The sequence below is a fragment of the Salvia miltiorrhiza genome, chromosome 2 (genome assembly GCF_028751815.1).
Source record: "Salvia miltiorrhiza cultivar Shanhuang (shh) chromosome 2, IMPLAD_Smil_shh, whole genome shotgun sequence".
In the NCBI taxonomy this organism is placed as follows: Eukaryota; Viridiplantae; Streptophyta; class Magnoliopsida; order Lamiales; family Lamiaceae; genus Salvia; species Salvia miltiorrhiza.
In genome coordinates this window covers 28,591,547-28,607,835 of record NC_080388.1, presented here as the reverse complement: position 1 = coordinate 28,607,835, position 16,289 = coordinate 28,591,547, and the positions used below count along the sequence as shown (strand labels likewise).

Sequence of the window (16,289 nt, the reverse complement as noted above, 5' to 3'; positions counted from 1 at the left end):
AACAAATGAGTTGAGGAAAATAGCAAAACGTTGATGCACTCAAATACATAATGTACACATTATATCTCTATCCATTATGCTTGATTATGATCCAGGGACGAATTTGGTGGCGTAGACCCAGGCATTGTTAGCAACAGGGTTGTCGAGATGATCCAAGAGGTTCTCGAGGGGCCCTTTTCCGGTGACGATGGCCTGCACGAAGAATCCGAACATGGAAAACATGGCCAGTCTCCCGTTCTTGATCTCCTTCACCTTCAGCTCAGCAAACGTGACCGGGTCGTCAGCCAGGCCGAGCGGGTCGAAGTACTGCCCGCCCGGGTAGAGGTCGTTCCCCTCTCCCACGCCATCAAGGCCGTTGATTCTGAATCCTTCCACGAGTCCCATGAGCACAACTTGGAAGCCCAGAACTGCTAGAATGCTCTGAGCATGGACCAAATTCGGGTTGCCCAAATAGTCGAGCCCGCCCTCGGAGAAGATCTGCGAACCGGCCTTGAACCACACTGGCTCCTTGAAGTCCACACTCACATATTTCTGAAGAACCTCCGGTGTGATGCATCCTAGAGCTCCAAGCATGGCCCATCTCCCATGAATAACCTGCATGGTTTATCAACATCTAAGTAAAAATGAATAAAAAAAAAAACTCGTGTCAGACTGTCTGGCGGGTCAAGAATACCTCGAGAGCCCTGTTCTTGGCAAAGGCCTCGGGATCGGCAGACAGACCGGCCGTGTCCCAGCCGTAGTCACCGGGGAATTCTCCGGTGAGGTACGAGGGAGTCTGAGCTGAGAAGGGTCCCAAGTACTTAACACGGTCGGGGCCGTACCACAAGTCATTGCTCTGTTGAAAAGATCATCATCATTTTATTGTAATAGTAATGTAATGTGTAAGTAAATTATGATTAGTGGATTGTTACCATGGTGTATTTGGCATTGCCCATTGAGACAACATCTCTAAGAGGATTGGCATTCTTGGTTTGGCCCAAGAATGGGGTTGCTTTCACAAGGGTTGTGGAGCTAGCCATTGATGCCATTTCTTTGAGATTTTTGGAGTTGGTGTTTTTTGTCTATGATGGAAGGCTGTAAATTGGAGGTTGTGATGAGCAAGGTTTTATGTGTAGAGAGAGCGAGATGAGTGGTGAAGATTGCATGTGTGAATTGTGGCTGCTGATGATGACAAGTGCATCAACCAGCCAATCAGAAGCCCTTTAAGGATTTTAAGTATCTTCATATCATATCCTTTCTATCCGAAATTTATCTTTTCAAATAGGAGGTTTTTTCCTTCACTGCCATAAAATGAATTATTGTTAATTCATGATTGTTGTAAATTGTGGCTTGTGGAACAAAGAATGAGGTCTTGATCCCGATTCAACAATAACAAAAAGTAACAAAATAAATTTATACTAATATAAAAAGTGCATTGGCACAAAATATAAATCATCTATTATATCTCTATTATATATTTAATTTAAAGGATAATTTTTATATATATATTCCCATTATAATTGTGCCACCAAAAAATGTCAAGGAGGTAGAACCACAAAAAAAATAAAAATAAAAACGAATTAAGATGATCGGGAGGAGTTGAAGGATTTCATGACTTTCTGGATCGACCTTTTTTTTTTCCTTTTCCTTTCATGCTAGGATTTTGGGGTACAATTTTCTAGAGAGAAGCAATACCGAGTGACCATACCAATAAATTAAATAATTAAATGCACGTCTTCGACTATAGCTAAAGAGAATTGTTCTTTAGATTTGTTATGATTTAAACTACGTTGCTACTATCTATCAAGAAAAATCACTTCATTGTAAAAGATGACTGTCTGGTCATAAAATGGAAATACAACATTCAGTGTAGCTCTAACAGCATCCACAGTGGTTGAGTAAGGAGTTTACTCTATAAAGGGGGATCATTTATACTGGGATGACTCATTCTCTTACTCTATTTTTTTAGTTTTGATTTTTATATTTTTCATTTAATTTTAATTGCACAAATTTAAAAGAATGAAGAAAAAAAAAGTCTTCAAAATTGGATAAAAGAGCCGTTTGTTTTCAAATTTCGAAATTTAATATATTTATTATTATTATTATTATTATGGCGCGTGAAGACACACATCTTTGATTTTCAACCGTCGAGTCATACTCGATTTATCGAGTAATGTTCGGGTCATGGGGGGCAGCAGTGGGTGACTCGATCTCCAGCTTACTCGAGTAAGCCGGATCGAATCGCTACTATGGATGCTCTAATACTCGACCACTGAATGCATTTTACTAGGGAGATAAATGATATCTTTATTAAATACAAATGATACTTTAACCAATAATATTTTTTAAAAAAACAAATGATACATTGCAAATGACACTTGTAATGTATGTAAATGATACTTCACAAATAATATTTTTTATAAGATTAATTGATATATTATATAAAAATAAATAATGCATAAAAAATAATATTTTTAATGCATGTAAATAATACTTTTGGAAAAAGAAAAAAATCGAATCAGACTGAATCAATGCAAATCGGACCGACTGCATTTTTGTTAATGGATATTGGGCTATCGCATCTGTGAATCGAGCTAAGAACACCATGTAGGGAAAAAAATGAATCATGGTGGGTCCTAGTTTGGGTCTTAGAAGATGGTTCCCACCTAAGACTCACCCCTCTCCAATGGTGAGGTCTTCATTTGGGTCTAAAATCTCCATTTCCACCAAAATTTCAATTTCAACACAATTTTGCCCAAATGTTTAATTTTCATTGAAAATAAATCAAACATTACATTAAAATAAAGGGTAAATTTGGTCTAAAACCATAATAAATTGTCAAATTTTGGTTTTTCCCACAATCTTTCATTCTTGTTTTAAAATACATAATAAATCAATTTTTTTGGAATTTCCCATGATGACAGATTCTGACCAAAAACTTAAATGACGTGGCACTTGTATTGTAATTACATGGATAAGTTACATGACATTCAATTAACACATACTTAGACCCCAAAATAAATGACAAGGAATTTCTAAATCTTATAACTTAATAAAAAGGAATTTTACCCAAATAAAAACTTAATAAAAAATAATTAAAATGTATGAACTCGGTAATCTAGGCAATTTGTTTCAAGATTTTAAATGAGTAAGTATCAAAATGACGTCGTTTCTAGTCTCTACCGTTAAATATGCCACATCTTTCAAGTCTGGCGCCATATCATTTAAAAGTTCACCGAAAAGTGATGCGATGGGATATTCCAAAAAAATTGATTTATTATGTATTTTGAAGCAAGAATAAAAGATTGTGGGAAAAACCAAAATTTGACAATTTATTATGGTTTTAGACCAAATTTACCCTAAAATAAACAACATAATTTAAATTACTTAATTCAAATACAATAATAAAAATTAGAATTACAATAATTTTCTAGTGGTCAATCGGACCAAATTGAGACCAAATGTGCTCCTTCAAGTCCAAAGTGAGGTGAGCATGCATCTTCGTGTCTCGCATGGATACTTGGCGTGCGACATATTGGCGAAACTCCGGCGGAGCCCCTCTGCGTGGACGAGTTGCGGTAGAGCTACTCGAAGCTTCGTCATTGCCCTCGTTTGCCCATTCCGTAGCATGGTCACCTTCGTCTTGGACGATCATATTGTGCAAAATGATGCATGTGAACATGATGTCGCTCAACTCCGCCTTGCTCCAAAGACACGCTGGTCCTTTGATGATAGCCCACCGAGCTTGAAGAACACCGAATGCTAGTTCAATATCCTTGCGAGCAACTTCCTGCATCATCTTGAATCTCTTGCTCTTCTCGTCTGTAGGATGTATAGGACTCTTCACGAACATAGGTCAATTGGGGTAGATGTCATCGGTCAAGTAGTATCCCTTCTGATAGAATGAGTTGTTGACCTGAAACGTGACCGGTGGAGCCCTTCCTTCGAGTTGATCGTGAAACAACGTCGAAGAGTTGAGCACGTTGATGTCGTTGTTTGCACCAGGAGTCCCAAAGAATGCGTGCCAGATCCATAAATCTTGGGAGATGACAGCTTCGAGGATTATAGTCACTCCCCCTGATCACCTCGAGTGTATGCTCCGTGCCATGCCACTGGACAATTCTTCCACGCCCAGTGCATGCAATCAAGACTTCCAAGCATTCCTGGGAAGCCGTGTTTCGCCTCGTGCATTGCCATAAGCCTTTGGCAGTCGGCAGGGGTTGGTCTTCTCAAGTACTCCGTGCCGAAGCGTTGGATGACCACCGCACAGAAGCGGCGCATGCAATCCAACGAAGTAGACTTCGCAATCCGTAGGTACTCGTCGTACTGGTCAGCTGCTCCACCATTTTCTAGCATACGAATAGCAACCGTGCATTTCTACAACGGTGTGAAGCCGGGTCTCCCTGTAGCATCCTCTCGCTGTTGGAAGTATGGATCTGACTGCACCTCGTCGACGATGCGCAAAAATAAAGGACGACGCATACGAAATCGGCACCAAAAAATAGTATCGGTGTAGACCGGATTTTCTGCAAAATAATCCTCGTACAATCGTAAAGTTCCGGCTTCATGGTCCCGACGAATGTACGCTTTCTTGGTCGGCCTTCTTCGAGGGCGTGGTTGATCCGGCTCCGGTTCACCAATAGCTTCAACAATTTGATAAAATTGTTGAAGGAGTTGGTCGAATTTTTGGATGTGTTCCTCGTCGATGCCACTTGATGTAGATGAAGACATTTTGTAGAGAGAATTTGAAGGAGATGAAGATTAATTTTTGAAGTGAATTGAGAGTGAATGAGAGGAAGTATATATAGATAATTTAAAAAAAAAAATCGATTTTAGCCGTTGCAGAGCAACGGTCCAAAATCTGATACCCCTTAAAATTTCAAACGGTCGAATTTTAATTTTTTTTAACCAGCGCGTGTATTACACGCGCCAGCCAATTTCCGCCAACGTCCCAGATCTCCAGCTCGACCCCGCTTTGACGCAGCGTGGGTGTCCAGCGCCCGGGCCTCAAGCCGGATCGACCCCTCCCTTCTACCTTGCCATTGGAGGTGCTCTTAATGAATGAAGGCATCTCTTTACATTTGAATATAATACTTCTATTTATAGGCTAAAGGATTGAGATCAAACAAAAATCTCTCTTAACATACAAATTAAAAATTCATTGTACTTAACTTCGATCTCGAATGGAGTACAATTATAGGATAATATATTATCACTAAAATATAGTTACTTTATACATGAAGTACATTAATTCCATAGATTAAATACAAAATTATTAATTTTTACATTAAATGAGTTTGTACTGAAATTCAATCCTATAGACTAATATCTAAATATAATATGAAACAATAGGGCCGAATGACCCTATTCAACATACAAGATCAAATTTTATCCACCATTTGAAAAAACATAAATTTTGGTCATTTTTTGTATGTCATGACTATTCTACCATTCTCTCTCTCTCCTCTCTCTTTCTCATCTCCCTCTCTCTCTCTCCAGCGGCTCCTCTCTCTTTCTCATCTTCCTTTCTCTGCTCCAGCGGCTCCTCACTCTTTCTCATCTCCCTCTCTCTCTCTCTCTCCAGCGGCTGCGCGGCAGCGGCGCCGAGCTTGGAGAATTCATCGGAGCTCTCGCGGCGGTGGTGGAGGAGATCCTCCCCCTCTCTCTCTCTCCAGCGGCTGCCGCTCTCTCCTCTCTCTTTCTCATCTCCCTCTCTCTCTCTTCAGCGCGCCGCCTGGGCAGAATTCGTCGGAGTAGAGGATGAGGCGGCGGCGGCAGATCTGGTCTGATGAGGCGGCGGCAGTGGATCTGATCTGATCGTTGCGCCGCCTCCTCCATCGGCAGATCTGATCTCCGCCTTCTTCGATTTCAGCCATGGCAGATCTGATCTGATCTGAGTAATTTTAATACAAATTTTTGCATATGAACTTAAAAATTTGTATTAAAATTACTCAATTATTTATTTTTTCTCATTTTGAATATTCACCAATTTTTTGGCCAAACTTTGGCCCTGAAATGACGACGTTTCCATCCAATTTACAATACGGCATCGATTCTATTTTTTCACACAGTCATATTATGGCCCATGAGCATATTTATGTCAAGCGAGTGTATTTGTGCTATGTCATCACGACGAAAAATGAACGATTATAAAAAATGAGTTAAAATTAATACTATATAAATAATTTTTATATAGATTTTGAGAAAAGGGAAAAAATGGTGAAATGGGCCGAATATAACAAAGGGAATAAATAATAACGAAAACCCAACAGAAACAAGCAAAATGGGCCCAAAATATCAAAACATTATTCATTAGAAAAAAGAAATTGTGAAATGGCCCAAATACAACAAAGGGCAAAAAGGGATAGCGAAGCCCAACAAAAACAAGTAAAAATTTCAAAAATTGCGGTGAGCGTGGATCGAACACGCGACCTTCAGATCTTCAGTCTGACGCTCTCCCAACTGAGCTATCCCCGCAACATATTTTTATTTATAATTATTAATAATTAATAAATGGTTTTGGCAAGAAAATTTTCATAGTTGGTGTACCTCTTGTCCAAAGGAATTTATTATACAACTTTTGATTGGATAAGAGTTTGTATTATATTCCAAGATAACCACATATATTTGTACCAATCATCCCTAATTTGGGAATTTATTCTAATGACGTGTAATGTTTTGTCTATTCAATTGGGCCGCAACATTATCATTACTACGCAATCATGGAAAATAAAAATTCAAATACATTTTTCACAAATTTGGTGTAGAAAATGAAAGAAACGGGCAACGCCGAGAACAAATTTACTCAATTTTCCGGTTGATATTTCTTCATTTCTTGCATGTAGGTAACTCTCATAATTAATTATTGACCATTCCTTGAATAAAAGTATTGAGCTAAAAATCCAGCTATGCCGGCGCCTCTGATGCATTTCTTCTCTAAGAAAGTAATGTAGAGAGGAAGTGTTGATTTTGGAATCAGAAAAGTAGAATACTGTACAGCTCCAATTTCTAACAAAAACCACATAAACAAGAAGTATAACAAACAGGCACTGCTGAAATTAGAAATCTAATTCATATTAACATTAAAAAAAAAAAAAAAACAGAAAGCCTCTAGCTAGTATTGGTTAAGGTAGTAGAAGATGAATGATTAGGCTTTGGGGTTGAGAGTGGAAGCTTCTAGTATTGGTTGGGATTGGGATTCGGTTTGAAGGGCAGTAGATCCTTTGAAGAGCAAAATAGCAAGACTGCCTATGCAAAAATGGATGAAACAGCCTGAGCAATGAGTCACAAATGAACCAAAGTCCGTCCCCACAATACATTGCCAACCATTTCCATATATCCTGTCAAATTCCTGCAATACAATTAATCTCAAAAGATATAACAATGGTGGGAATATATAACATCCTAAAATTATCAGTTCTAGCTTGCAAAATTCATATTAGAAAAAAGAATATATATATATATACCTTCTTAATGAATCGAGCAATTTCGGTGGCGTCAGTGACATCAAAGGAGTCGAGTGCCTTAGCTGCTAAATGAAGAGCATCATGCTGCATGGCCTCCAGCATATCAGTCTCACCTACAACTGCCTTCCCTTCCAACATACTCGATCGATAATTTCTCAACTATTGTGATCAAATTTATCAACTTCTTCTTCCTCTTTTGGAAAATAAATATTCGTCTGGGTGATCTCAATTCATGTGGGCTTGCTATTTGTACGTGGAGGAGTGGTCCTATATATGGATTTAAATTCCTAAAATGAGGATTCCTTTTATGTGGTGTCCAAGATTTTGGCATGTGAACTGCATATTCTTTATTCTATCCGCTTGAAATGCAGTACAAGCCATATAAAGTAAATATTATATATATTAATTGCAAGTACTTATTATTCCAAATTAATAATTTCATAAATGGGTCTTGCCTCTAAATAATGTCGGTCCTGAGCGAGTACGTACTGAGATAACATCTATTAACTGACCTGTGATATTTGAAGAAAACAAAAAGAAAAAAGGTTTTTAACACGTAAGATGTTTGGCAGTTTTGAAAAATTCAGAAGAGGATGGCTGATCCATCTTTAACCACGACGTGCCTACTTTCTTGTGGATGCTACTTTCCCACTTTCACATTTTTCTCATTTGCTCTCCTCTCCAAACAACACACGTCTTATAATATATTGCCCAATTTTAAAAGCTACCCGTGTTTGCTTAAGCTTATTTAAAAAAAATTATAAATAATATACAAGATATATAGTTTATCAAGAAATCATAAGTAATTAAAGTATTTGAATAATTAATTTTATAAGTTAAAGAGAGAATTTTTTATTAGAAAGAGAAAAATTTTATTAGATAGAGAAAATAAAAAAAGAATGAAATTATAATTAAAGGTATATGATGAAAATAATAAATCACATTTGAATAATATTTGTAAAATTATTGTTATATTTGTAATATGATTGTTTCACTACAAAAAACATGTCAAATACCGAAGAAAATTACCGAGGGCAAGCTTGCCCTCGGTAATTACCGACTACTTACCGAGGGCAAAAAAGACGGGTCGGTTGTAATACACTTACCGTCGGATACCAAGGGCAAGGTCTACCCTCGGTAATCACTAAGGGTAGACCTTGCCATCGGTAATCACCGAGGGTAGTCCTCGCCGTCGGTAATATCCTTTTGGTGAAAATTATCACATATAACCATTTTTCATAAAAACATAAGTTTTATAGCCCTAGTTTGTAATACATAAGTTATATATTCATTTTAAGCTTAAAAGACATTTACACCCTTTGACTTTCTTATATCTTTATTTAACATTTAAAATTATATATATCTCTCTTTAAACTCTTTCTCTCTCTACGTATGTATGTATATTATCTTCCATGGCAGCCATTGAAGCTCACCAACAGCAGCCGATATCTACCGCCACCGGTTCCTGCCGTCGTCGGTTAGCCGGTTCCTAACATTTTTACAATTTCTTTATTTTCTTCTTATTATTATTTTTTTCAAGTCGTTGTCGTTGTTTTTTACCTTTCTTCTTCAAGTCGTCGTTCACCACGTCACCGCCGTCTGTGTAGCCGTGAATGCAGCCGCCGTTGATTGCAGCAGCAGCAGCCGTCCGTCCGCGCCGCCGTTGTTCGCGTCGTTGCAGCAACGTCACCACCCGCCGTCTCCAGTCACACGCCATCAATGAAGCTGCTGTCTATTCTTCACTATTCGGTCGTGTACTCGATCGAGTTCTTCATTACTCGATAGGAGCCATGTGACGAATACATGATTTGTTAATGAAAAAAAAGTTCTAGTATTTCATACATGAAAATAGCTTCTCAAAAGCATGATTTTAAAGTACCTAAACAAGGTTTATCGTAATAATATTAAAAAAAAAATAGGGTTGTTCTTCACTACTCGGTCATGTACTCGATCGAGTTCTTCATTACTCGATAGGAGCCACGTGACGAATACATGATTTGTTAATGAAAAAAAGGTTCTAGTATTTCATACATGAAAAAACCTACCCAAAAGCATGATTATAAAGTACTTAAACAAGGTTTATCGTGATAATATTGAAAAAAATTAGGGTTATTCTTCACAACTCGATCGTGCGTGTACTCGATCGAGTTCTTCATTACTCGATAGGAGCCACGTGACGAATACATGATTTGTTAATGAAAAAAGGTTATAGTATTTCATACATGAAAAAACCTTCCCAAAAGCATGATTCTAAAGTACTTAAACAAGGTTTCTCGTGATAATATTAAAAAAAATTAGGGTTGTTCTTCACTACTCGGTCGTGTACTCGATTGTGTACTCAATCATGTTCTTCATTACTCGATGACATTCACCATCGAGTATTCCATCGAGTAGTGAAGAACAATACTGACAATGATTATCATCTATCGTGTTTTAGAATAGCCGAATGTATTCCCGTTGACGTTACAAACAAGAAACGTGGATCGAAATCACAATAATTGAGAAAAAATAATCATTGTTCTTCACTACTCGATGGAGTACCCGATGGCGTTCACCATTGAGTACTCCATCGAGTAGTGAAGAATAATCTTCAATTTTGCTCTTTTTCTCGAGATTTGTAATGATATGAAGCTTTCCGTCGATCTTAAGTAACATGTTTACGTTAAATTCAATGAAATATAAACATATTAAGTGTAATTAGCTATTGCACTTGAGTAAATGATTGAAATGTAGTATATCTACTGCACAAGAGATAGTGTGGACTTTTATTTTGAAAATCAAAATATGTGACACATGTTCAAATGAAACATGTAATACTGACAATGATTATCATCTATTGTGTTTTAGAATAGCCGAATATACTCTCGTTGACATTACAAACAAGAAACATAAGAGATAGTGTGGACTTTTATTTTCAAAATTTGAATATGTGTCACATGTTCAAATGAAACGTGTAATACCGACAATGATTATCACACTTCGTTTTATATAATAGCCAAATAAACTCTCGTTGACGTCACAAGCAAGAAACATGGATTGAAATCACAATAATTGATAAAAAAAACCATCATTGTTCTTCCCTACTCGATCGAGTACTCGATGGTGAACGCCATCGAGTACTCTATCGAGTAGTGAAGAACAATCTTGAATTTTGCTATGTTTCTCGTAATTTTTAATGATATGAAGCGTTCCATCGATCTTAAGTAACGTACTTATGCTAAATTCAATAAAAAATAAAAATATTAAATGTATTTAGCTATTGCACTTGAGTAAATGATTGAAGTGTAGTATATTTACTACATAAGAGATAGTGTGGACTTTTATTTTCAAAATTTGAATATGTGTCACATGTTCAAATGAAACATGTAATACCGACAATGATTATCACACCTCGTGTTATATAATAGCCAAATATACTCTCGTTGACGTTACAAACAAGAAACGTGGATTGAAATCACAATAATTGATAAAAAAAAAATCACCATTGTTCTTCACTACTCGATGGTGAACGCCATCGAGTAGTGAAGAACTATTTTGAATTTTGCTATTTTTCTCGTTACTTTTAATGATATGAAGCGTTACATCAATTATTGTTCTTCACTACTCCATGGAACGACAACGAGTACTCCATTGAGTACTCGATGAGTAACCTAAACACAAAATCAAATTAAACTCATTGCCAACTACTAGATGAAGTACTCGGTGGAGTACCCGATCGAGTACCCATCGAGTCGAGTACTCGGTTGAGTACATGATCGAGTACTTCATCGAATACTTATCGAGTCACTCTGTATCGAGTACTCGATGGAGTACGCGATGGAGTACTTGATCCGATATCGTACACTCTTTCCACATACCATCGTGTTGTTCTTCACTATTGTTCACTACACGATGGTGTACTCGATAATAATTGAAAAAAAAACGTGGATTGAAATCACAATAATTGAAATAAAACCAATATTGTTCTTCACTACACGATGGTGTACTCGATGGCGCTCACCATTGAGTACTCTATCGAGTAGTGAAGAACAATAATAGTTTTTTAATGAAAAAATAATCATGTAACATCATTTTTAATCCAAACAATTACAAAAAATGTTAGTGTTCTTTTCTACTCGATGGTGTACTCTGTGGTGCCATTGAGTACACCATCAAATAAAAATGAACAATGCTAGTTTTTTAATGAAAAAAATAATTATGTAACATCATTTATAATCTAAACAATTACAAAAATTTGTTATTGTTTTTTTCTACTCGATGGTGTACTCGGTGGTGCCATCGAGTACACCTTGTACTTGATGGAGTACACCATGGTGCCATCGAGTACACAATCGAATAAACATGAACAATAATAGTTTTTTGAGGAAAAAATAATTTTGTGACATAGTTTATAATCTAAACAATTATAAAAATTTGTTATTGTTCTTCTCTACTCGATGGTGTACTCGGTGGTGCCATCAAGTACACCTTGTACTCAATGGTGCCATCGAATACACCATCGAGTAATGAAAATCATTGACAATTTTTTAAGAGGGAAATCTTATTATAGCCATCTTTCATAAAAACATAAGTTTTAAAGCCCTAGTTTATAATAGATAAGTTATATAGCCATTTTAAGTTTAAAAGACTATAACATCCTTTGACTTTTTTGTACTCGATGGTGTACACGATGGCACCACCGTGTACAACATCAAGTACTCGAAATAGTCAATGGTGTACACGGTGGTGCCATCGTGTACACCATCGAATACTTCGATTACTCGATGGTGTTATAGAAAATTTTCAGTTTTTTCATTACTCGATTGTATACTCGATGGTGCCATCGAGTACAAAAAAGTCAAAGGGTTTTATAATCTTTTAAGTCTAAAATGACTATATAACCTATGTATTATAAACTAGGGCTATAAAACTTATGTTTTTGTGAAAGATGGCTATATGTGATAATTCCCACATAAGACATTATGGCTTATAAGATTTAAAAATAAGCTTTAATAATTTATAAATTTTAAATAAAATTGAATAAAACATTATTTTATTTTTATTTTTAATTTTATTAGCAATAATAAATTTACAAAAGCAATCTTATTATATTTTGTTATTTCCAATCTATACCTTTTCTATTTCATCTCTCCTTCATTCACGATTCTTTTGCTAATTTGCTATTGTCTCTTACTCGGATAAATTTAATTATCTAAACATTTTGTAAAACATTTGAAATATTACATCTAAACTTTTAAAGTATTTGTAAATATTAACATTTATAAGATCTTTAAAATGAACTTAACCTTTTAATTATGAAAAAACTTTTTAAGTATGAATACAAGAAACATGCCCCATTTGATGAAGTATACATTTCGTTCAAATGTTATTGAAGAACACATATTACCCCATCCCCTCTTCAAATATCTTTTTAAGATGACACGAATTTTAATAAAAAATAATTGTCTATTTGATAAGTGGAGAATGATTCCCATAAAAATGAAGATTGTAAAAGTATTAGTTACTAAAATTATTTTCAAAAATAGATTAAAAAGATATTTTGGGGACAGATTAAAATAAAAAGAAAGAAAGATGTTTGAGAGACGAATAGAGTATACTCCCTCCATTCCATCTTTAAATAAGTGTCATATGATACAAAATTACACATATCAAGAAAGAGTATAACTTTATATGCATACTCTTCGTTATATTTTCTAACTTCAAGGTTTCATTTAATTATAATAGTAAGATATGGATAGAGTTGGAAGTTTAGCTCAATTTTAGTCTAAAATTCTACAATATGACACTTAAAAAGAGATTAAAAAAAATTCTACATTATGACACTTATTTAAAGATGGAAGGAGTATTATTTTACTAAAAGACCATCTGAATCTAAATATTTTATGATATGGTCAGACAAAATTCTTGAGTATCTAAAACCTATACCTCCATATGATGGAAACATTCAATTTTGTTTTGAAGATTGATATCCATATCCATTCATAAAAGAAATTTGAGAAATGAATACTTTTTCTAGAAAGTATTAAAGTTATGGGTGGCGGAGAAGATAGTGAGACGGGTGGAATGATATGATTAATATGCGTGGCATTGGCATTGGGATTTTGCCCATTTGGTTAAGATTCCGCTGTCAGCCTGTCACAACACCTTCTTCATTTGAAATTATCAACGTGTCACCGACTCATTGATATTTTTTCTCCTCCCATCATTGTGAATAAATTTCTGCATATTTTGATTCTTTTTATTCCTGGCTCGTTAAAAAATAGTTCTAAAAGATGATAATACAATTTTTAATAAAAATTTTAAGTATATTATAAATAAAAAATGTACATACTATTGATAATTTATTTTTTTGATAAATTTATAATATTAAATAAATAAATTAAAAGGTTGCGCCATAGGAGACTTAAACCCAAAACATTTGGTTTTAGGCATTAACTTATTACCGTTTGGCCAATACACGCACGCTAATACTAATGATAATTAATTATATTGTGAGTGGAAACTTTCCAAAAATAAAAAAAGACTATTTTTTGTGAATATTTCAAAATGACAAAGAAAGACTATTTTTTGTGGACGAATGAATTTTTTTTTTAATCATTTTTTATAACTTTAATACAAAAATAAGTAAAAAATAGACACTCTTTTTTTTTCAAAAAACATTAAGCATTTATCGTTAAATATCCCAATTTTTATTCTTTATTAAAGAATTCTCAAATTTTTGTATTTTTCATAAATTACCTTAAACGTTAAATATTTTTCAAAAAATATCTCTAAATTTCTTTTGCTATTTGAAACCCTCCATTTTTTACTTTTTCCCAGAAATATTACAATATAGAGTTCAAAGACGGAATAATGAGCCATTCTTCATATTTTTTTTTTTTTTTTTTTGATCGGGCAAAGTCATGTTAGATGTTAGTAGTTAGTTCCCCATCCACTCCAAGAACCACCTTATCTCTCCATTCACCAAACTCCACCTTATATCTCCAATCACCAATTCGTTCCCAAGAGGGATCGAACCCGGGTCACTTCACTTAAGTGAGGACCCGGTGGCCAGTGGGCTAAGCCCCCTGGTTTGTAACTTTTAAATAAAAAATAACTCTGAAATAAAGTCAAATTGAAACACTCACTATTTCAAATCTATATATAATATAAAACACCAGTTTTCTTCCCCCCAATTTAATGGCATTTTTGCAATTATAATGTCAATTAAGGATAAAAGTTTAGAAATTAAAAGAGAGTGGGGTGAGAGGAGAGAGAAAAGTAGAAATGTGAGATAAGTTACTCTTCATCTACATCATTTTTTCCCACATTTTCTCTCTCCTCATTTTCTTATACATTCACCCATTTTTTCTCAATTCCAAATTTTTCTCTCTTCTAACCTATTTTTCATATTTAGATGATTTTCTAAAAATCTTTAAATTTAATTTATGAAAATATATTCGATATGTATATTAAATTAAAGATCATGACAAGATTTTTGATTTGATATAAAAATCATTAAATGTGAATCTGAAATAAATAAGTTATTATAATTTAAAAATTTAAAGTAATTATATTTCTCTCTCCTCTTTCTTTTTCTATATTCTTTCATTTTTCCCCCCTCTCTCCTTATTCACTCCACGTTATTATATTATCTATATACTAATCTCTCTCCACAAAATTTATCAAGTTCTCTTCTCTTTTGATTATAATTATTTTAATTTAATGCAATTAAGGAAAAGGAAATTTCAATATGAATTTGTAAAAAAATAGTTATTTATCTTAAAATTAGAATTTAAATTGTAATATAGATTTATTTAATAATATGTACAAATTATTTATTTGTTTGTATAAACATATTTGTTGTTATATTTTGTTTTCATATTATTCGTATTTTTCTATTTTTGTAATTATTTTTGGGCTATTTAAATATGAACTTTTAATAATAATGCAGTTCGTATTTTTAAGAGCCCAAAATTATTATGTGACGTCTATTAATATTGTTATTGATAGTTTTAGTGTTATTTGCTCAAAATGAGATTCACTTAAATTATATGCTTTATAATCAGTAAATTTAATTATTATACAATACTCATCAAATTTAATACTTATACTCCTACTCATTAAATTGATAAATTATCAAATACTAATATTTAAATTAACAGAATTTTTTTGTTATTAAGAAACTTACTTTTCAGGAGTAAGTGGCGACCAATTAAGTACATTTTCTTTACTGAAAATGAAAATCGAGCATATTGGAGTGAAACGTCTCAAAAAGGAAAACGAACCTATTAGAATGGGACGGAGGGAGTAATATATTTATATAAATTAAAATTTTAAAAATAAATAAATATATCGTGGCCCGTACATCGCACGGGAGGATGTACTAGTTAATATAGAAAATCGAATATTGTCGCATAAAAAATAAGTCGAGTCAAAGTGTAACACAAGTAGAAAATGCGATAAAAGTAAGGTGAAACCTTTATAAACAGTGTAGGGAATGTCGCATAAACATAACATAATAAGACAATAATTTGTATATTGATATAATAATAATTTGTAAAATCAGGAGAGAGAATATTCACATCACATAGATCGATCGCCGACTATCTTCCATCCTTCTCCGGCAATTCTTTCTTCAGATCAATTTGTAGACAGTGAAAATGACAAGTTGAAGGAGGCTTGCCGAAGAATTAAGGGAAACAACTTAGCTGTTGGCCCACTCTTAATTTGTCGTCATTGCATTTGCATCATCCCTATTCCAAATAATTAGGACGGCAACAAGTGGAGGCGTGGCTTAACTCGTAGTGGCGATACATTTCAAAATGTGCAAACTTAGCTTTATGTGCCAACTTTGTTCTGTAA

General features: G+C 34.4%; 3 protein-coding genes, 1 long non-coding RNA gene and 1 other non-coding gene across 5 annotated transcripts; 1 reads left to right on the top strand and 4 right to left on the bottom strand.

Annotated features, from left to right (window-relative positions):
* Positions 1 to 10: 10 nt before the first annotated feature.
* On the bottom strand, positions 11 to 1,180 carry LOC131007823 (chlorophyll a-b binding protein 13, chloroplastic). Its single transcript, XM_057934738.1, has 3 exons — positions 912 to 1,180; positions 674 to 835; positions 11 to 594 (listed from the first exon to the last, which is right to left on the bottom strand). Exons 1-3 carry the CDS (start codon positions 1,026 to 1,028, stop codon positions 85 to 87), a joined length of 789 nt encoding a protein of 262 aa, XP_057790721.1. The 5' UTR covers positions 1,029 to 1,180; the 3' UTR covers positions 11 to 84.
* A 2,229-nt stretch (positions 1,181 to 3,409) lies between these two features.
* Positions 3,410 to 4,335, bottom strand: LOC131008238 (uncharacterized). Its single transcript, XM_057935130.1, has 2 exons — positions 4,065 to 4,335; positions 3,410 to 3,801 (listed from the first exon to the last, which is right to left on the bottom strand). The coding sequence occupies exons 1-2, from the start codon at positions 4,333 to 4,335 to the stop codon at positions 3,410 to 3,412; spliced, it is 663 nt and encodes a 220-aa protein (XP_057791113.1).
* Positions 4,336 to 6,383: 2,048 nt separating this feature from the next.
* On the bottom strand, positions 6,384 to 6,456 carry TRNAF-GAA (transfer RNA phenylalanine (anticodon GAA)). The gene has a single exon. It is a non-coding gene; the product is annotated as a tRNA-Phe (tRNA).
* Positions 6,457 to 6,929: 473 nt separating this feature from the next.
* On the bottom strand, positions 6,930 to 7,760 carry LOC131013378 (dynein light chain 1, cytoplasmic). Its single transcript, XM_057941444.1, has 2 exons — positions 7,446 to 7,760; positions 6,930 to 7,330 (listed from the first exon to the last, which is right to left on the bottom strand). The coding sequence occupies exons 1-2, from the start codon at positions 7,581 to 7,583 to the stop codon at positions 7,127 to 7,129; spliced, it is 342 nt and encodes a 113-aa protein (XP_057797427.1). The 5' UTR covers positions 7,584 to 7,760; the 3' UTR covers positions 6,930 to 7,126.
* A 1,050-nt stretch (positions 7,761 to 8,810) lies between these two features.
* On the top strand, positions 8,811 to 9,288 carry LOC131007747 (uncharacterized). Its single transcript, XR_009096251.1, has 2 exons — positions 8,811 to 8,922; positions 9,053 to 9,288. It is a non-coding gene; the product is annotated as an uncharacterized LOC131007747 (long non-coding RNA).
* Positions 9,289 to 16,289: the final 7,001 nt, after the last annotated feature.